The sequence below is a fragment of the Gasterosteus aculeatus genome, chromosome 9, assembly GCF_964276395.1.
Source record: "Gasterosteus aculeatus chromosome 9, fGasAcu3.hap1.1, whole genome shotgun sequence".
In the NCBI taxonomy this organism is placed as follows: Eukaryota; Metazoa; Chordata; class Actinopteri; order Perciformes; family Gasterosteidae; genus Gasterosteus; species Gasterosteus aculeatus.
In genome coordinates this window covers 2499989-2522416 of record NC_135696.1, presented here as the reverse complement: position 1 = coordinate 2522416, position 22428 = coordinate 2499989, and the positions used below count along the sequence as shown (strand labels likewise).

Genomic DNA, 22428 nt, shown 5'->3' with positions numbered 1-22428 from the left:
AGCTTTAAGAGCTATATGCTAACAGACTCAGATCTCTGTCACGGCGAAAGAAACTGGCTGAGGGTCCCCACTGAAATCCATAGTGAGGAATACTGAGGGAGTGAGGGCGTCCCACAGAACACCACGGAGCAGCTCTTCTACTCGGACCGGCATGTTGAGAGAGACACACCTGCTGTACATACAATGTTGATCACATTGACGCCTTTTATTGACCAGTTCACGACTACTTCACACCAAGCAGCTGTCAATCACGACGTCTCACTGAATAGTTTACAACTTATCACCAATCACTTACACTTGAGCAAACGGCACCATGATGGGAACGGCCTGAACCATCCGTGTGACTAAATGTATTTACCCTGTAACGTCATCATTTAATTATAAAGTGTGTGTTACGACTGTATGTATGACCCCGCACGCAGGACACAGGCAACTTAATGAGCGCAACTACTCAAGGGGAGGTGAAACCGAGGCTGAGCCTGGGGTCTCTGGTAAGGGGACGGAGCTCCACAGTGGCATCCGGGGGGCGGTACGGCAGTCCTACGGCACGGACATGCGCTCGCGTTAGTTTGGTCAAGATGTTTCCGTTTCACTGCTGGAGGGGTTTATGAGTTCTGCTGCAGCCAGCGGTGCCCTTCCTGCTTTCAGCGGCTCCCAGACTCTTGTTTAGTTCCCACCGCCGTCAATCCTTCATCTGTCCGTCAAGGAGAAAAGAAGCTCATGCATTGGTGTGTAGCGATATTTACATCCAGGTAACTTTGGGTCATTATTTCTCGGCCTCCTGGGGGAAGATAATTGCTGACAATACGAGGGTTTCCAGGTTAGAGAAGGGTGCCAAGTGTCTTTGTGTGCAGCGTGGTTGGGGATGTTCTGTTCTTCACCTCCTCTTTTATCATGGAAAGCAGGAGTCGTTCATTTCCTTCGCCCCGGCTGTCAAGATGTAATGCCAGAGGCCGCGTTGTCCTCGATGCTCCACCTTCATGGCGGGAAATAAGTCACGCGTATTTGCTTCTGAGAGCAGATGGGTCACATGTCTCTTTTTATCTGCAGCCGCACAGCGGCACAGTCCCAATGCCCCGGTCCTCTGCCTGCGTACAGCAGTGGTCTGGGTACCCCCCATCGTATGAGCGCTCTCCACAGGGGGGGGAGGCTGTCCCCCTCCGTTATTAAACATCCTCTCAGCTCGACCCCGACGTAACATTCCATTTTAGGAGAGGAGGCCGCTCTGACTTAACCAGGGCTGTGTGTGTGTGTGTGTGTGTGTGTGTGTGTGTGTGTGTGTGGGTGGGTGGCTGCAGGATCAGCTGTTAGAATACAGCCTTGATATTGATGAATGTGAGGCTGCTGCGCCTGGTGAGGGCATGTTTGTTCTCCATGTCCTCCTCCCGGCTCCTCCACATGTCCCCAGTGAGGAAGCGCGGCCATGATGAGTCCATCGAATCACAAACACAATCACTCACTAATACCGCCACCGATCAGATGCAAATTGCGCCTTATTACATATTGTTGGAGTGGGCTGCCTGCTGCCTGCCAACCCGATGACACATGCTTCGTTAACAGGCGCAGTCGGTGCGGGTTGTGAGGTCCGGTTGTTGTGTGGCGCAGGAGCCCGGTTCTCTGGGGAATAGGACGATCCATCACAGCATCTAAGCTCGGTCCGAGTCGGCTGAGCTGCTTCCCTGCTCGCGCCCCCTCTCCGCCTTCTTCACTACGTTTACCCAACGCGCTTCTTGTGTTTGTGGCCCTTTATTTCCCTGCTTGTTTGTCGTCCCGCCTCTTGTCTTTTATGTCCCTCTACGAGGAGGCGATGGTCTCTCGGAGTAAAGGAGAGCAGCTTGTTTCTGGCACGATGCACCTTTTAAAGAGTCACGCTGCTGGCGTCCCTGTGAGCGCGGTGAAGCAGTTGTCCTCCTTTTGCTGCGACTGTCCAAATAGAAATAGAAACAAAGTATTGCTGCAGTTTTTTTTTTTTTTTTTTACCTTTATATGATGCATCTCTCTCCTCATTTTGTCCTCTCAAATCTACTTAGAATATGACCTATTTTCACACCATGAAGGGTTGATTATTATAGAGCTTTTGTGTCCATTCTGTATCCACTGAGCTGGCCTCATGCTGAGGGAATGGGAACGCGGGTACAATCTAATGCTCCGGTCCTTCATGTGAAACAATGTCAGCCGCACTCACTTTCATTCATAATTGATAATGAAATAATGTGCTGTAAGCGCCCTGCGGCTTCTTGGATGCACTCTTTGTTGGACAAATGCTACAAACCCACATCTCTTCTCCTCCTCTGTCCTTCGTTGTGGGACTGGAACCGCTCTCCTCACTGATCTCAAAGCGGCACAGATGAGCAGTTAAGCTTCACACGTGGATTCAGTAGACAGAACTTAACCTGCTGCACGGAGGGCTGTGCAGCCTGTGTTACCATGGCGATGTACACCGGCTCAAAGTGAGTCATCGGTGTTGTATGGGGAGGCGCGGATTGTACCCAAGCGCATGTGCTGGTGGATGTGACACCTGATGGGGTTGGTGGAGGGAGCGGGTCTACACATGATGGAGCAGAAAGGCCTCCTGATGTGACGGTCTGTAACCGAGGAAACGGCAGCACACGCTTCCTGTCCTCCTGAGCCACTGGAGACCTTCTATAACACGGTGTCTGTCTAGTCTGGACACTACATTCAAACGCACTCGCACGCTGATGGTAGAGTTTGTCACACGTGGCGCCATCAGGATCTAAATATTCACACACATTGATGACACAGCCTTCAGCCTTCTGGAGCTTTTTCACCCGGAGACAGATTCTCCATTGTCCTGTAATGGGTAAATGAGCATACACTGAATCCCTTTTATGCACGTCCCCATCCATCAGTTTACACTTACTGGCTTTATGGTTCAAGTCTGACTTGTGTACGTAGTTGTATACGTAGTAGTTGTGGCATCACAAGGTTTTGCGGTGAGGGGGGGGCGGGTACATCCCTGCCACAGGGCTCCGCCCACTCCCAGAGGAGCGCATTGGATCAGGCGTGGAAGAGACACACCTGGAGCTGATGTCCTCATCAGAGAGGTGACGATCACATGGCACATGCTGAGAGAGGAGCTCAGGCTCCACCCAAGACCACCAAGGTGCACCACCAAACCACTGTTGATCTCCTCCCTTCGGACGGTCAGTGGGCCCCAATAACCATGTAGTCACGAGCGTCACACTGCAATGACCCTTTCCCTCTCCCTCTGCTGAAGGATGCGGTCATGATGCGCGCGTAGTGTGCACGTGCACGTGAGCACATCCGTGTGTAGGTGTCGTGAATGCTGAGCCTGCCGCAAACTGTGCTGGGAAGGGTAAAAGCGCCCGTCCTTAAATGTCACATTACTCAGCACGGTGAGTACGCTCACGACATGCAACGTGTCAGCCCGCATCACCGTCGCCCACTGAGCATGTGCAGAACAGGCCCCCAGCCCCCCACGTGCGCTCTGAATATGCACGGCGCGCAGACGGGACGAGCTCGCACGGATCGCCGAGGGTACCAGATGCAACTTTAATCTCCCTTCTTTTGTTTTGCTGAGCGCCATCGTTCCCCTGGCTGCTGCCGTCCTTCGGCGCTCGCTCTTTGTTGTCCCGGCCGCCATTAAAGGCTCCGCAGGACGGCTGTGACCTCATCGTCTTTAGCATCCTCTTAACATTACAGCTGTCATCTCTCTGCAGCACGCACACACACACACACACACGGGCGCTGGTTGGAAGTGGGCAACGCTTCTTCTGAATGAATCTGACCTTTCGACACGTTGTTTGGTAAATGGAAACATTTTAGCCCACCGACATCTGAACACGCGTGTCTGGTTCTGTTGCTTACTGCCACTGAAACATGTGGCTCACTAGTCCCTCGGAAGCCTCGTTGGGTTGAGTGCTCAGTACCAGGCGATAACAAAGCTCTAATTTCAACCTCCACCACTGTGTAATTACAGCCAACCCTCATTCAGGAGATATTTTCTGGGTTTTTCATTGAGAGAAAGCACAAAAACACGACACACACGGAAAAACATCTCCCACTGAGCGTAATTACCCAGAAGTGTGATGGGCCGGGTAGCTTCCACACGATGTTAGCGTGACGAGAGAGCAAAGGGAGATGATTCCCATCCATTATGCCCGCTGAGACCAAAAAAATGGATTTCTCTGCAGCTACAACGCCTTTAATCATAAGAAACATTTGAGAGATTTCTGCGGTGTATCTGTATACGATTGTGTGAATATTGATAAAGATAGAAGTACTCTGGTCCGTATTCCAGCTCAGCGCCTGCACGATTACACAAGTAACCTTGTGCTTCATCCGGCACGTGGACACAGTGTGTCTTCTAATTCAAAGCTGAGGAAAATGTTTTCGATGCTTTAAGGAGGCTTTGCGTGTGCAAAGGCTCCTCGTGGGGCGGACGTGCCCCTGAACACCGCCCCTGATGAGTAAACAGCAAAGCTAAGACCCGGTTCAGTGCTGTCGCCGTGGAGTGAGTTCAAGGCAATGAGTCGTTCGCTCTCATTTACCGGCATACGAATTGAGTAAACAGCTATTACTCCTGATCATTTTTAATGCTAAACTAAAAAATGCAGTGGTTTAAGCTTTCTTGCTCCTCGTGGCAGGAGATGAGCGGACAGCAGTGAGGGGGAACGTCAGCAGGCCGGGGGCTTCCTGCCTCTAAATTATATATTTGGAAAGCAGAGATAGCAGGAAATCCCCAAAGACTCTCAAGCATTACTCCACCTTCCCACCCGCATCTCAGTGAGGGTATAAATAGATGTGAAATATGGGGGGAGGGAGGTTGAAGCGGACGAGGGCACCCACCCACCGGATGGATGAGTGAAGGACAGCTCCATAAGCACCGTATGCATGTTCATTTCCCCTCTCTATAACCTACCCGCATTGATGGTAGAATATTTGTCTCACTCTCAAAGGACTCTCTGATCCATTAGGGCCAATAAAACAGCTTGGTCCATATTCACATCCTCTGTGGGCCCAAAAGGCAGAAGCCTACGAACTTAGCCAATGTATGATCCTAGGACGCACACTGGAACCTTCGGGACGCCATCTTGGAATACAGTATCTGAGGCGAGAATGAAGCACACGGAGGCACAACGGGTCCCCGGTCAATCTGAAGCCTGTTGATGATTGATTCATTGACTGCCACTGCTCAGTGGTGCACAGATTAGAAGAAGAGGGTGAGTTGAAAGATCTCTGGCCTTATGTGTGTGTGTACTTCAGCCAGCAGGTGTAGCTGGGGGCCACTTAGCGTTCTCTCTTTGCTTCCTCTCTTATTGCTGAGCTTTCAGTTCAGCCTTGCGCTCTCAACCATCAACCCGAACTGGATCCAATGGTATATCGGGGCGCATATCCTCTTTTTATTACCACTGGCTCAGAGCAGCTCCTCCAGGTGAAGGCTGCCAGTTTCGCCCAGCTCTCTGCTACTTAAACTCGCTGCTCCTCACTGTCGTAGCACAGTAGAGCGCGCTTCATACGGCACCCAAGCAGGAGTTGTGATGTCAATGAAACAAGTGGGCGGATGTGAGTGCAAACGACTGGGCCTCCTGGATGTGGTCTCCCTGCTCTGCAGAATGAATTGTATACAGACAAGGACAGACTACGAAAAGGCTGAAAGGGCATCGCGATCTTCTATTTATCCCATTAATACCTACAGGAGTCCGCGGCTCAGGGGCAGAGCGACTCCTTTTCGGGCTCCTACTGCCACGTGCCTAAGTGCCCTTGAGCTCCACAGCAGCCTGCTGCTCCTAATGCTGATGATAATAATGATGATGTGGATCAAGATGGGTTAAGTGCTCAGATTTCATGTCGGTACCCGTTTGTTTATGATGATTGTAATCACGTGCTTGATGATAGTTTGGTAATCAGTCATTATTTTAGGGAACATCATGATTAGGTCCTAGATTACATTACATGTCATTTAGCTGACGCTTTTATCCAAAGCAACTTTCAATAAGTGCAGTCCGTCAAGCTCCTGAAGTTTGCGGATGACACCACCCTCATTGGACTAATCTCTGGTGGGGACGAGTCCGCCTACAGGTGGGAGTCTGACCATCTGGTGTCGTGGTGCAGCCAGAACAACCTGGAGCTCAACGCTCTAAAGACAGTGGAGATGGTTGTGGATTTCCGGCGGAACAGAGCCCCACCCTCCCCCATCACCCTGTGTGACTCCCCCGTCACTATTGTGGATTCCTTCCGTTTCCTGGGCTCCATCATCACCCAGGACCTCAAGTGGGAGCTGAACATCAGCTCCATCACCAAGAAGGCTCAGCAGAGGTTGTTCTTCCTGAGGCAGCTGAAGAAATTCAACCTGCCAAAGACGATGATGGTCCACTTCTACACGGCCATCATCGAGTCCATCCTCTGCTCCTCCATCACCGTCTGGTACGCTGCAGCCACAGCCAAGGACAAGGGCCGGCTGCAGCGTGTCATCCGCTCTGCAGAGAGGCTGATCGGCTGCAATCTGCCGTCCCTGCAGGACTTGTTCGCTTCCAGGTCTCTGAAGCGAGCTAAAAAGATCGCGGCCGACCCCTCCCACCCCGGACATAAACTGTTTGTGCCCCTTCCATCTGGCAGGAGGCTGAGGTCCATCAGGACCAAGACCTCCCGCCACACCAACAGTTTCTTCCTGTCGGCAGTCGGGCTCATCAACAGAGCCGGTCCCCCACTGACTGACTATAACACTCCACCGGTCACTCCCTTCACACTGCACATGTCACTTTAACTGTCATTTTTCACTTTGTCGTCACTCGTCACTTTGTTACTTGTTGTTACTTAGTGCACTTTATGCTTAATGTTTTATTTTAAATATTTAACTTTATTCCCTTGTTTTATCCTAACCCATAGCCTTATTCTACTAACCCATTGCATTAGCATTTCATTTTACTTTATTTTATTACTTGTGCACTGCTGTCTTATTGTCTATTGTTACACTGTCTACTGTCAAGATTCCGACACAGATCCTCTCCAGGTAACCCAGTAGGTGCGGCTATCAAGGTTGGATTAGGGAAGGGAGAGAGCAGATCCTGAGACACCAAGTTCCCGATGGGAGGAATTAAGGATCTGGTGGTTTACTGTGTCAAATGCAGCAGAGAGGTCTAGAAGGATGAGGACAGAGGAGAGAGAGAGGCGGCTCTAGCAGTTTGGAGTTGCTCTGAGACAGAAAGGAGAGCCTGACTGGTTCTAGGAGTTCTAGGAGGTTGTTACGGTGGAGATAGGAGGAGAGTTGGGGAAAGATCGCACGTTCAACAGTTCAAGAGAGACCGGTCTGTAGTTGTTTTCTTCAGATGGGTTTCTTCAGGAGTGGGTTAACTCTTGCCTCTTTAAGAGAGTTAGGAAAACAAAGAGCCTGGTGGACACAAGATATTTGCTTGTCTTTCAGAACACATGTTTTAGACAAACATTTTCAAACTCCTCCCACGGGCTTCGATGGCCATATTTCTTTGGTACCTAACTAACGATACCTTGAATGATGATGTCGTAGGTAATATGACAATATGACATTTTAGGCTTATACAGGTAGAAATATTTTTAAACATAAGACCCCATATTGGGTCATAGCGCCACCTAGTGACCTCAGGAAATCAACCTAATCACCTGATCTACATGAAATATACACGGTGTGACCTCCTCGTGATGTACAGCGACACTATGTGTAATTTGTGTGTGTGTTCTCCACATAGTGGACACCGGATCTACAAAATGTTCAATGCATCATTTCCAGCGCCACGGACTCCACACAGGAAATACCATTTGATGCTGTGCACGCGGTGATTAGCAGCTGCATCGCCAGTGCCCTGATGGTGAACCTCCGTGTGAGAAAAAGCAACGATGCAAAAACTCTCTAATATTTTTACGCAGTTAATATATATAGGAAATAATTCATCGTAATGGATGGAGCTCTTTCCCCATGGATAGGAGGTCTAACAACAACACACGTTTGAAGTATATATTCACAGTATTTTGTCCTATCCTTCTTCAGACAGGGACACAGCTGTGTGAAGGCCTTACGCTGAACACTGTGCAGCATGAGTGGAGGAGTTGGGGGAGCGTGAGTGGAGGAGTTGGGGGAGCGTGAGTGGAGGAGTTGGGGGAGCATGAGTGGAGGAGTTGGGGGAGCATGAGTGGAGGAGTTGGGGGAGCATGAGTGGAGGAGTTGGGGGAGCATGAGTGGAGGAGTTGGGGGAGCATGAGTGGAGGAGTTGGAGGAGCATGAGTGGAGGAGTTGGAGGAGCATGAGTGGAGGAGTTGGGGGAGCATGAGTGGAGGAGTTGGTGACCTGTCACCATCGTGTGTAGCAGAGAGAGTGAAGGGCAGCTGGACCTCCTGCTCAACCCTCACTCGGTTCATCAGGAGACCATGAACGAGCAGCTTCCAGGAGTGACACATGTGGAACAGAGCGTGCTCGGTCAAGTGTCCCGACGTGATGAAAGCGTGACTACGATGTCAGTCCAGCCTATTTAAACATGGAATCTGAAATGTGAAAAGCTGGAAACTAGCCGGTGTCGCCCAGTCACAGCGGGGACTCTGGCTACTTCCTGCACCACAACTGGCAATACAAAGGTGTGTGAGCGTTCCCAACTTTGAGTCCTCCTCTGAAGAAGCAATGGCCGTAGGGAATTTAAAACGCAACAATAGTAATCGGTGCCCAGCATTCAGACATGATGCCAACTGACACTGATCATTTTGTCCCTTTTGTTTCTACTCTGTCTTCTCATATGTGTCTCTGTTTTCTGTGACGCGGTATGAAAAATCCTAGTTAACCTAGAACAAGAATGAGGCGTAGCAGAAAACCACGAGCATGTGTTAGTGATTCACATTTAGAGGCTGCGTCCCATCTGCACATGTACTTCCTGGTCCCTGAGGACATCATCTGCAGGAGACATTCAGCTTCAGCACTCTGATCATTTTGTTTTCTTTGTTGTTTTTCTGGTGATTTTTTAGTTTTACTTCCAATTTCTACTTTGTACCCGACTGATTGGACTCGAACCGACATTGTGACGTAATAGGACGCAGTTTTAAACTCACCAAAGCTAAGCGAAAATAAACCCGCTGCTCTACCGTGCATGTGACGCACGTGAAGGAGAGCGGAGGCCGAGAACCAGCTGTAAAAAGCACTGGGGAGCCTTCACCCACATTTAGGCCTCATTGTGTCTCTGAGTTTGGGCTGGCTGGCAGCTCGGTACAGCAGACATTCATCACGTCCAGCTGTGGGACGGCCCCCCGCTCCGCTGCTGGGGGCCCTGTGTGTCTTTTCACGGGCTGCTCTGGTTGCGTCGAGCAGTGGAACACCGTGCAGAGGAGGACAGTGAAGATAGCAAATAGGTCAACGTAGGACAAACCAGGGGAGAGTGGGAGAGAAGGGGACTGTTCTCTCTGCTCTCATTTCGCGAGGGAATTGAGGCTGAAAAGAACCCAAACGTAGGTGGAATGATAAACAACTGACTCGGTGCCGTCATGCCCTCTGTCAAGTCATTAGAGCCCCGCAGTCCCTCGTCCCCCGTCTCTCAGTGGCCTAGTTGGTCCACGCTGAATGGCTCTTTATCAGCTACTGGAGGAATGAAAAGCAGACATGTCCCCTTCAGGACAACTTGTAATAACCTTTGCCTTTTGACCTTTCACACACCCACACGTCTGCTCAAAGCTTCACTTTGATTTCAGCCTTTATATCCTAACCCATATCCTGGGTTGGGGGGGGGGGGGGGGGGGGGGGGGGGGGGGGCAGTCACTGCTGTCACCAGTCTTGGCAGTCTGGAAGAACGAGTATGGGGCCATAAGAGGAAGGGGAGGAAGTCATGGAGAGAGTGTGTGTCCTGTCCCACACACCCGGTTCTAACCCTGCAGCGTGTGTCTCTCTCTTTCAGCTCTGCACGAGTTCCCCACAGACCTGTTCACCCACCAAGAAAGAACCGAAGGAGCCGTGGCCCTGCATGTCCTGTGTGTAAGTGAGCCCTGCTTTAGTCCCTCCCCTCGTCCTTGATTGGCTAATCTTCAGTCCGCGGGCTGCACTTCTTCGTCAATTAGCTTTCAATCAAAGTCCTGCTGATCCTGAAGCATCAGATGTGGATTAATACAATGCTGGAAATAGTCCTCACCCACTGCATGGCCCGGCTGCAGGGATGCAGCTCCTCTGCTGTCGCTTCACGGGCAGAATGTTCCGGCACAGACGGACCCACGTTGTGCAGCGCCGACGGTCTCTGCGGGCCGACTGTAACGAAAGCTCATCCAGCAGAGCAGCGTCTCCGGGGAACCGAGCGGCACACAAACAGAGCACTAAGAACTCCCAGATGGGCCGAGCTGCCACACTCACACCCAGCCCCCCCCCCCCCCCCCCCCCCCCGAGTTAGCTTTCCCCAGCAATGCAGGGTGAAACGGAGGTTACTTTTTCTAGGGTACGTAGTTGTACTTTTCCCCCTTTATAGATATGAATATGTGAATTGGACATGGCCGTGTCACAGGGATTCCCTGGGGTTCCTGTGGCTCTCGTCCAATGAGGCACCAGTGCTGTGCCTTAAACCGAACCCCCTACTGACTAAACACCAACATTGAACAATATCACTTTGGGATCAAGCTGAATTTAAATATCCCAGCTGTCACTCCAACTCGGCTAGCATCAATACTCGTTAGACCAGATCTGTTCTCAAAGGCCACACCTCCACTATGACCTTGTCTGCATGCATCATCAAACACGCACAATCATACGTGTTACTCACATGTTCACTCGCCGCAACATCTCCACCTCAATTCTCAAGGTTACATGCAGTTTTCGGGATAACCTATGAACTTTGACCCTTACTGTGCTCCCGTGCTGGTTCCCCCTGAATGAACACATCTTCATCTCACACCAACACAGCCAGGTGTGTGGCTCAGTCTGAGAAACTGGTGTAAAATAAGACTCAATAGGAAAAAAGCTTCTTCTTTGAAAGCTTTCTTCATTACAAAGTGAAAAATATTCTCTTCATGTCCTTTGTTCACACATTCCCCGTCGGCCTGTCATCACTACCTGCCATTGTCTCTCTCATCTCCAGTCCGTCTGTTTCTTCTACTATGTGGTGTCAGAGTTTTTTTAATCTCTTCTGCATAACACACCAGGAAAAGAACCCATTAAAAAGCTTTCACACGGTACATTTTTACCGTCTTAATGAATCCTGACGTTTCGGAAGAAAACTTTTATTTTGTAGTGAATTTATCAAACACGCTGCCTGATCTTTCTACTGTTTATTTATAAAATTCCTAAGAATACAAATCCAATATTGAGAGGCTTAAAGCAGCAGAATAAAACACGTCAAAGAGGACGTAGTGAGTACTGAGTCCAAAGGACACGTCGGCTCCCAGAACACTGCTGCCTCCATCGGTTCCCTGTTTCGTGTTATCATGTGACTCTGGTGACCCTGAACCAACACACACCAAAGTGGTGTGATGCAAGGCCCCCAGTTCCCTGATGGAAAGGACTGCCTGACAGCAAGGTGCAGCTAAATATAGCATACATATGTCCATTCTGTCTAAATATACATTACTTGCTCCCGTGCTGGTTCCCCCGTCTGTTTCTACACATCTACTGTAGAGAAGAGCCTCAACACATCAACGCTGTCTTTGTGTGAAGGTAATTCAGAATGTCCACCTGAACGCTCGGCTGCGGCTTCATAATACCGCTGTTCTTTAATTCGGCCCCATAGTGTTGGTTCCAGGTCCGAGGTCAGAAGCCGTGTCCATGTGTTTATCCAGGGCCCACAGGAGAGACGTGGGAGGTGGTAACCAGCTTATTAGAAGTAGCGACGCATCCTATCTGATCATATTTTCATGCTCTGCCTCTTTCTCCGCAGACCATCTACATGTTCTGTGCCCTGGCCCTCGTCTGTGACGACTACTTCGTGCCCTCGCTGGAGAAGCTGTGTGAGGTATGGATGTGAGGATTCAACGGTCCTACGCGCTCGATTTCAGATCTTTAATATGAATTTGTAATGTTTGATATTAAAGTTTGTAGTCTTTATTTAACAAAGGGACAGCGGTGATGTGTTGAAGTGTGGTGGTACGAGATCCTTCATAGCTGGTGTTTTACTACAGTAGATTCATGATGACAGAGTAATGTTCTGATCCAGACACCAAAAAGGATTAGCATCAGTTTAGATGTCTGATGTATTCAAGACATTTTCACAACTTAAATAGATGTGACGTTCTCCCATCAGGCTGTGAGCCGTGGTTATAGTGTACAGCTTTCTATCTAACATGGAAAATAAAGCGACACAGCTACTCGTCATACATGTACCACCTCAATCAACCCAATACTAAAGCAATACTGTGCTTTTGTTTTTCGTCTTGCAGCGTCTCGACCTCAGCGAGGACGTAGCAGGAGCGACCTTCATGGCCGCTGGCAGCTCGGCTCCTGAGCTCTTCACGTCCATCATAGGTATTCACCTTGATCCAAGACATCAGGGAGGAGCAGAAACCACATTCATACAGGCCAGAATAGAACAATATCAATAGAAACAACCAGCATGTCTGCGGATGAATGCTGCACAACAACCACATCAACTGTACACACTCTAAAAAATTTCACTGTAAATTAACGGTATTTTACTGGCAGCAAGGACGCCAGGAATTTATCGTTATTTTACGGTATAATACCGTAAATGGTTTTTACACCATGTTACCGTAAAATGGATTACTGTATGTTACCGTAAACTTGAACAAATTTTACTGTGAATTATCTGCAATTTACTGGCAGTCAACGCTAGTAACTTACTGTTTTATTTACAGTGCCCTACCGTAATTTACGGGATGTTGTCGTATATTGGATTACAGTTTCTTACCATACGATTACTGTTTTTGTGTTGTAAATACCAGAATGTTACCGTTTACTTATAACCGTATACTTTTGCATTTAATTCCCCTCAAATTAAAGAAAGAAAACCAAACTCATTTCGGTCATAGTGGTTGGAGTTTATTAGATGCCTTTAAAACAAAAATGTTCGGGATTTGTAACCGAGATCAAAACATAAAATATGCCCCATTTATACAATAATAAAAAAATGAATCAAAATCATCAGGAACAAGGTAAACTAACTGCAACAATACGCTATGGAACACTTTCAATTGACCGCGGCTAGCGTTCTTAATCCAGTGCCTCTGTAAAACAAACCAAAATAAATATTTAGAAACACTTTCATTGGTAAAATATTAAAATTACAAAGATGAGGAAGACAACAAGATGTAAGGTAGGAGAATGTTAATTATGCTAGGCAAATAACACTTACCAACGTTACTTGGAGAGACGAGGCAATGAGAAACTCTTCTTCTTCGTCTTTTTCGTTTACTGGCAGATCGCACCAACTTAAAGGTGCATAAACCGCCACCTACTGCACTGGAGTGTGAGGCCGATTACCTCCCTTCTATATCCTGCTGTACAGCCCCGTGTTCCTAAGAAAAAGAAATACTGCCGTCATTACTGCCTCCTTCCCTTTTCCACCCCCAAGCACCCCACCTAAGTCCCAGCCCCGCTTTGTCTCCCTGACACTACCATACAACACCACCCTCTCCTTATCATACCTCCCACAGACAAACAGTACATGCTCAACTGTTTCCACCACCTCACATCTGTCACACAAACCTGTGTCATGTTTTGCCACCACTCTCAGCGTGCCATTCAACCCTTTGTGCCCCTTAACCTACTCCACACTACCTCTTCCCTCCTGCCCCCCATCATTCCCCCAACCTCCTTCACTGACCTATTTATACCCCGGAAGTGCCTCCCTTTACCACCTTCACCCCACTGTCTCTCCCACTCCGCAATCCCTGCTTCCCGTATCAACGACTTAACCTCCCTGCGCCCTAACGACACCCTTACATCCACCTCAGTCCTCCTTACAGCACTCTTTACCCCCATGTCAGCCACCTCATTACCCTCCACTCCAGCATGCGCAGGAACCCAGCAGAACCTCACCTCTACTCCCTGTCTCTCCAACCCCAGCAATATCCCCATCAATTCTCCCAATAGGTCTTCCCTGTCAGACCTACCATCCATAACTGCTCAACACTGCTGCTGAGTCTGAACATATCAGCACCCTACATGGTGTCACATCCTCCACCCATCTCAACCCAATGATCATAGCCACCATCTTTGCTGTGTACACCGACACATTATCAGTGACTCTTTGACAGATACTCACACTGAACTCAGGAACATGCCCTCCTGCACCCACTCTACCACCATTCACTACCTTAGATCCATCAGTGTACAATGAGAAATGTTGCACAGGTGTTCTGGATGAACTGAGATTACGCGTCTGACGTCACGTTCAGGAGCAGTCGGTCACGATTAACACTCAAATGGGTTTTAGGCAATGAACACCTTCAATAATACAAATATTTATAATGTTTACATTCCAACCACTGAAACGACAGCGAAGGCAGCGCATGGGATAGGGATGGTGTGCTGTGCAGCACAAGGTTGGCGGTTCGAATCCTGGCTGCTCCCCGAACCAAGTTGAAGTGTCCCTGAGCAAGACACCTAACCGCCAATTACTCCACATAAAATTATGTCAAACCATGGGCGTTTTGGATAACAGTGACAGCTGCATGTATAGTAATGTCCTGTAAGTCAAAGTCATCATCGTATCTCATGAGATACCATCTCATTATGATGACTTACAGGACCTGTTTTTCAGTGGCTGACGTGGGCTTCCATACATTAACCTACAACAGATGTAGATGGATTGTGATTCACTGCACTTGTATGTGTATTTCCACCACTTCATAAAATATATGTAACATGCAGTTGAATTACGGTGGTCTGCTATTATTGTAAATTGACAGCTTTAACTGTTTATTCATGAAATTGGCCGTTAATTTACAATCAAGGGATGGAAATTTAACTGTATGTTACAGTTATTATGACATACTGTAAGATACCGTTAGAAATGCACCGTAAATTTACAGCAATTTGTCACAGTGCTTCACATCCCTGTCAGTGCAAATGGAATAGAATATGTATTTAAAAATGAAATGTTTATACACGTATGATGTGTGGTTTCTTTTTAGATGGGAGGGAGAGACAGAGAGAGGTAGGGTTGAGAGGAAGAGGGAGAGATAGAGATAGGTGGCATTCCTGATGGCATTTGTGACAGCTGTTTGTCAGCTCTGTGCTGCCACTGAAAATGTCAAGTAGTGTACAACACATCATGTGTTCTCTCTATGGAGCCCTGATGCTGTGTGTGTGTGTGTGTGTGTGTGTGTGTGTGTGTGTTTGCTCATCCTCTCCTCAGGTGTGTTCATCACCAAAGGCGACGTGGGTGTTGGGACCATCGTGGGTTCAGCTGTCTTCAACATCCTCTGCATCATCGGTGTGTGTGGCTTTTTTGCCGGCCAGGTATGATGTCACAGCTACAGCTGATCCTCACACTGACCTGCTGGCATTTCAAACTGTGAATGTCACCTTTTAATATTCAGCCAAAGACCAGAGTGGGACAAAGCACCCATGTGTACTGTCTGAGGAGCAGGACACCCCACACACACACACACAAGTTGATTTATGCATGCAAGAGTCCATGAGCCCAACTGCACCAGGATACGGCTTCATTTGAAATGTCATCTACATGATGTAGATTTTATTCAAGTATTTCATGCTGTGTCCCACCCTCAGGTTATCTCAGAGATCTCATATTTAATGTGACCTTCTGAAAGAACAAAGTTCAGGATTAAAACGTTTCACTGCACACTTTTTATGTGGGAGTTTCAGGTTGAGGGAAAGCGAGCACAAGAAAACATTCACATCTTTGATCTGCACGTTGCTCCGCCTCCCGGCGGGAAACCATTCCACAGCTGGGAGTGTCTCAATGAAGATGTGATCTCTGGCCCTCCACTCACACGTAATGGAGTGTGAGCTCTGTGTAGGAGAGGGAGAGGGACAGTGTGACTCACTGCATCGTGTATTTTAGGATGGTAATTCGGTAACCCTGTTTACACCACTGCGGTTCAGTTTCACAGAGCTGCATTCAATCCAATTGATTTTGTACAGCCACGATTTACAGATTTGCCTTGGAGGGCTTAACAATCTGTATACAAGCAACATCCTCTGTCCTGAAACCGCCCCCTCGGCACAGGAAATACAAAACCGTCACCGGGGAGAAGGGGAACCCTCAGGGGGAACGGCAGAGGAGGGATCCCTCTCGACCATGGATGTCATGTTAACAGAATGAACAGACGTAGAAATGATTCAAATATCGAGCAGTAAACCAGGACCACCACAGGAACAACCACCATCAGATATAACCACCATCAGACGTGACCACCAAGAAGATTTATGATGCCAGTAATATGACCAATGATAACAATGATTGTTCAGCGGGTGTAAGCGGGACCGTGGCAGGAGAGAAAACATAAATTCTCCAGATAGAAGCTTATCTAAGGGCTGGTCCAGGCTAACCTGAGCCAGCCCTAACTATAAGCGTTATCAGAGGAACGTTTTAAGCCTCATCTTAAATGAGGTGACTGTGTGTCTGCCCCCCGGACTGAAAGTGGAAGCTGGTTTCACAAAAGAGGAGCCTGATGACTGAAGGCTCTGGCTCCCATCCTACTTTAAGACTCTAGGAACAATAATCTCAAGGAGAGTCTCGGTTTCCATTCTCCTCGCTCTGATTCAGGATTTCTCTCTCAGTAGTTCTCAGTGTTCCTTCACGCAACGTGCTCTCTTCCCCCCTTCTCTCCTTCTGTTGAGGCCAAACTTAAGTCTGGCCTCAATCAGGTGGTCCAACCACCTAAACCTTGGTGAGTGGTGAGTCCTTCTGGGAGCTATAGTTGTTGGCTCGGCGGACATCTTGTAGGAGGGATGATGCTCCTTAAAGGGCAAGTAGCACCCATCTACCTCCTGGCCTACTTGATACCAGAGCAGGCTTACTATCAGGAAGTTGTTGGTCATCCTGGTTTGATGTCCTTCAGACATGCTCGAAATCTAACTCGCTGGCTTGATCCATAGATACAATTGAGTATCGTCTGCATAAAAATGAAAGTTTATGCAGTCTATTCTGATCAAAATTAGAAAGTATATATAAATGTAGGGCGGCACGGTGGCGTGGTGGTTAGCACTGTCGCCTCACAGCAAGAAGGTCCTGGGGTCGATTCCACCCAGTGGCCTTTCTGTGTGGAGTCTGCATGTTCTCCCCGTGTCTGCGTGGGTTCTCTCCGGGTTCTCCGGCTTCCTCCCACAGTCCAAAGACATGCTCTGGGGATCAGGTTAATTGGTGACTCTAAATTGCCCGTAGTTGTGTGAATGTGAGTGTGAATGGTTGTGTGTCTCTGTGTAGCCCTGCGATTGGCTGGCGACCAATCCAGGATGTACCCTGTCTATCGCCCGAAGTTGGCTGGGATGGACTCCAGCCCCCCCGCGACCCTGTGTGCAGGATAAGTGGTTTGACAATGGATGGATGGATGGATGGATATATAAATGTAAATAAAATTGCTCCAAGACAGAACCTTGTGGAACTCCGTAACCAATGTTGGTGGTCATCGAAGCCACCGAGCACCGCTCACAGACACAAACGCGTAAGTTTCCTAATTAAGAAGAGGTTTAATTACAGCTACCTTGAAGAACTGTGGTACACGTCCTGTCAACAAACAGCTGCCTCCAAGGTTCCTTCACCCGAGGACAGATTGGCACTGGTTGAGGGCAGAATACTATGAAATTCCTCTCTAATTTGTTAGAATGTTGTCATTGAAGTTTTTTAAGTAATTACTACTTAGGCCAATAGGAATACGTGGCTCAACAGAGTATGAACTCTAGGGAGGAGACGTGTAGCTATTAGACTGTACAATATATATATATATCTTCCTATATAAATCTTCCTATGTCTGGTTTCTTTGCAGGCAGTGAAGCTCTCTCATTGGGCTCTTCTCCGGGATTCCATATTTTACACCTTTTCTATCATCGCCCTCATTGCGGTAAGAGCTTAGTTACTCAGGAGTACCTACTGTGATTCATTAAAGGCCTGTTTAGGGTATGAATATGTCCACACATGACAACTAACAGATCCAGTCCCCTCTGTACCGGTCCTAGTACACCATGTCATTCACCAAGCCAATGTCGCACATGTAATGAATGACACTACTGAATGGGGTTATTTTGCTAATACTATCATTTTGACACCTTATGTGTACTGCTTATGTGAACATGTGGATGCTGTGATCTGTGACCTCATGAGCGCTTTCACTAACCACCTCTTTTCTTCTTGTCTCTTTAGTTCATCTACGATGAGAAGGTGTGCTGGTGGGTAATCATAAACCACGACTAGTATGTATACAGTGAATTAGTGAACATTGAGCTGACCAAGTGTCTGTGTGCAGGTGGGAGTCTCTTGTCCTGATTCTCATGTATGCAGTCTACATCCTCATCATGAAGTGAGTGTCGCCACCCCCAGTCGGCTGATTCGCTGCCTCTGGTTGTAAAAGCTGTTTCCCCCGTCTTCCTCGTCTGTCACTGCCAGGTTCAACGGCAGGGCGCATCGCTACTTCGACCGCCGGAAGGGGGGCTCTGGGAATCTGTCCAACGGGCTGACAGGAAGTACCGATTTGGAGGATAACGTCTCGTGTGATGCTACGGCAGTGCTGTTAAAGAAAGGTACCCGCATCTGCCGTGCGTCACTCGGGGCTGTGAGCCTGAGCCGATCCCCAGTGCACACCGACACGGGCAGACATATAAGGCATCCGGTTGTGTTCCACCTCCAGGATGAGACAGGGAGGACGACTTTGTGGGTTGACCGTAGAGATTCTCATGGTGCTTTTGAGCCACCAGACCCCGAGTCCCACTCTGACACTGGGCACATCAGTAAAGTGACCACATTCACGTGACATCTGGTTCTGCTAACCGTGCCGGTGGATGTGTCTGCCCGTGAATCCTCCCCGGGTTCCCCACCAGAGATGCGCCACCAGAAAGGTGGAAAGGGAAAGTAATTTGGGTCCTCCGCTGTAGAAAGAGGGACCGTTTTCGCCGCCCAGAACTTCCACGGATTGCTGTAGTGGTCTCTGGGATCAAAGCTAAAGTATAGCATCATAACAGAGAGGCACAAGATGCTGCCTCGGGCCTGTGCTCATCCTTCTAGCCTACGGCTTTCTTCAGCGCGGCTAGCTCCGTCATCTGCGTCTGATTTCTGCAAGCCAGCCGAGACCGGACCATTGGCCCTTTTGATCTCAGCAGAGGTAATCCCTGTGTGGGGAGAGACCAAGCTCCCGTCTACATGCCAGTCTCTCTGACAGGGTTTTTGAGGGATCTGATTGGCAGACGGCCTATTGCTGTTGAGACAAATTATCACATGAGCCCCCTATGGCTTAGAGCTGCACCTCTCCGACTCTTATCAGTCCTGATGCCGAGGGTGATACCTGATGGATCAATGATTAATGAATGAGACGTATGCCTCACTGCGAGCAAGGAGCCAGGTCAGTCATCTGCACAGTGGAAATGTTCCGGATAGCGACTGGGTCGGTCTGCAGTAGCACACGGAAGCAGCTGAGAGGCCGCTCTGCATAATCCATCACTCCAGCGTGTAAACTGGGTTCAGCGGCCCCCAGCTGTCAATCGAAGCGGAGTCCCTCCCCCCAAACACACACACACACGCTCATACGTTAAGACAGGAATGGTGCAGGAACAGGAGTTTTATTGTTTTTTGATAATAATTGGCTGAGGTTTAATTGTGCTTAAAACAGCATCAGCTGACGGTGTTTTTTTTTCTTGTTCTCCAGCTAACTTTCATTGTAAGCCGTCGGTGCTGATGGTGGACGAGCTGCTGTCTGCGTACCCCCACCAGCTGTCCTTCCCTGAGGCCGGCATGAGGATCATGATCACCAGCCATTTCTCCCCCAGAACCCGCCTCACCATGGCCTCTCGCATGCTCATCAACGAAGTACATGTCCTCCACACACAATAACAATGGGGTTATTTAAGAGAGTCTGAGCACGAGGGGAGGGAGGGGAAGTGATTCTAAGACACCTGTCTGCAGCAGACTGCAGTCTGGACGTAAATCCACAACAAACAGGAAGAAAAGAACATCAAATTCTACTTCAACAAATAAAAGAAGCTCCTCTTCTTTGCATATAGACAAATGGAAAGAAACTTGAGTAGTTAACTGGGACTCACCAATACCATTGATCCTAAACCACAGCTGTGCAACACGTCTTATGGAAGTATTATGGTCGGATAAAAGAGTGTGTGTGTGTGTGTGTGTGTGTGTGTGTGTGTGTGTGTGTGTGTGTGTGTGTGTGTGTGTTCCTTTCATGTGGTCTGTACTTATGCTCTATCATTTCCCCCAGAGACAGAGAGTGATCAACACCACTGAGACTCAAGTCAACCGCATCAACAATGGCGACCATGATTCCGCCGCCAGGGCTCAGGGGAGGCGGGGTCTGGGGAACGGGATGGGTGGAGCTGAGCAGGGTCCGAACGGGAGGTGTAGGCTTCAGCGCCTGGAGTCCGGGAACAGGCCAGAGGACGAAAATGAGGACAATGAGAACAACGAGAACGACGGGGAAGGGGAGGGAGAGGATGAGCACAGCGGCCCCCTGGCGCCTTTCAAAGTTCCAGGTAAAGCACAGAGGACATTTTGAAATGAAACAAATAAGTGCGTGTTTTTAAAGAGCCGAGGCCGTCACCGTGTCTGTGTCCCCGTCCCTCCAGCCGGGGTCTTCAACAAGCTCAAGTGGCTCACGATGTGGCCGCTGTCCCTGCTGCTGTTCCTCACCGTGCCCAACTGTGCCAAGCGGCGCTGGGAGAGATGGTTCATGGTCTCCTTCTTCACCGCGACCATGTGGATCGCTGGCCTTTCATACATCATGGTCTGGATGGTCAGTCCCATCAGTCCGCAGCCTCTTTACGGCAGTGAAAGTGTGGCCACAGCGGCCGGATTACAAGGAGAGGCAATGAGAGAGAGAAAGACCGCAGCGTTCCCAAATTTAATTAGAATATTTAGTAAACTTACTTGAAGATGTGTTTACAAAATGTAATACAACTGTTTCAAGGGGAGAAATAAATAAAACACGTTTTTTATAGAGTTCATTTATTATAATGCAAATAATTAAAAACAAAGATGGAATAACCCTATTTTTGTTTGATCGGGGGGGGTGGGGGGGGGGGGCAGAAAAGGTTCGGGAAGCGAACGATGGGGAACACAGACCCAAAGATCTGTGAGACTGCGGTTGCTCGTAATCGGAACCTCCTTTCAGATGTTTCATTTGTGGTCTGCGTTCGATTATTGTCGTCTTCTCCTCATCACATCACGAGCTACGCCACTGCGTCCTGAGCGAAGCATCTCAGAGGTTCCCCTCGTAGCAGACGAGGCTGTGAGGAACCTTTTGTCGGGTGCTGTATCTCCCTGCCGAGCCACACATGAGGAGTAAATGTCTGCTTTCAGGTGACTGTGATCGGCTTCACGCTGGGCATTCCGGACGTCATCATGGGCATCACCTTCCTAGCCGCAGGCACCAGCGTCCCAGACTGCATGGCTAGTGTTATAGTGGCACGGCAAGGTACACAACCACACACACACACACACACGCAGGAGGCGGAAACGACGGCGTACTGCTCAGACGTTGACAGTGTTGAACCTCCTCGCCTCAGGTCTGGGAGACATGGCCATCTCCAACTCCATAGGCAGCAACGTGTTCGACATCCTGGTGGGCCTGGGCCTGCCCTGGACTCTGCAGACGCTCTGCGTCGACTACGGCTCCAACGTGAGTGCCGCGGGGCTGCGTGCATGACAGACGGACGGGGGGGCGTAGGGCGGAGCGGGGGGGGGGGGGGGGGGAGATCGCGCTGGTGGAGTAGGTGTCATGGAATGTGTGTTGTGACCTCCTCAGATCTACCTGAACAGCAGAGGACTCATATTCTCCGTTGGACTCCTGCTAGCCTCAGTGTTCGTCACGGTGAGGAACACTTTTTTGTTCATTTGTAACAGCGGCCTTCTGTGGTTCTTATTCAGCCTTTCTGAGACATGATGATTTATTCATGCGCAATAAGGACATCGGATGAAAGCGTTCAGTCATTATTAAATGTCTATTATCATCAACAGTCAATGGGTTGGTATCTAAACCAAAACTGTATGTATATTATCTGTTTATAAATGAGACGTGACAGACAGCTGGGATAACGTCAAACAGGGCGTCTACTGCTGGAAAAGATCCTTCGCTCATCAGAGGAGGTTAGGAAAGGAATCAAGGATGTACTGGCTGGGAAATGAGAAAGGCCTCCAATCATAGACCACCAAAGCAAAACCAGGCCAGCTTGTTAGTAAGTGGCAGAGAGAAGCGGTCCTCCAGTTAACCCCAACGCGCTGCCATTAGCTCCACGGGCCTCTGTTGTGCTGCACCCGAAACTCCACCCGCAAGTGGAGGTGCAGACCAGGCCGTTATCCAGCACCTTGCTTCACT

At 49.0% G+C, this 22428-nt stretch overlaps 1 protein-coding gene across 1 annotated transcript in view; it reads left to right on the top strand.

Moving 5' to 3' along the window:
* LOC120825030 (sodium/potassium/calcium exchanger 3) overlaps positions 1 to 22428 on the top strand; it is a 30996-nt gene that overhangs the window by 6522 nt on the left and 2046 nt on the right. The window contains exons 3-16 of the mRNA XM_040186316.2: positions 9888 to 9964; positions 11847 to 11921; positions 12346 to 12430; positions 15285 to 15388; positions 17881 to 17955; positions 18255 to 18280; positions 18358 to 18411; positions 18498 to 18631; positions 19750 to 19910; positions 20317 to 20587; positions 20681 to 20847; positions 21414 to 21528; positions 21620 to 21732; positions 21859 to 21924. Coding sequence (XP_040042250.1) covers positions 9888 to 9964; positions 11847 to 11921; positions 12346 to 12430; positions 15285 to 15388; positions 17881 to 17955; positions 18255 to 18280; positions 18358 to 18411; positions 18498 to 18631; positions 19750 to 19910; positions 20317 to 20587; positions 20681 to 20847; positions 21414 to 21528; positions 21620 to 21732; positions 21859 to 21924 — 1523 coding nt within the window. The remainder of the gene's footprint in view (positions 1 to 9887; positions 9965 to 11846; positions 11922 to 12345; positions 12431 to 15284; positions 15389 to 17880; positions 17956 to 18254; positions 18281 to 18357; positions 18412 to 18497; positions 18632 to 19749; positions 19911 to 20316; positions 20588 to 20680; positions 20848 to 21413; positions 21529 to 21619; positions 21733 to 21858; positions 21925 to 22428) is intronic.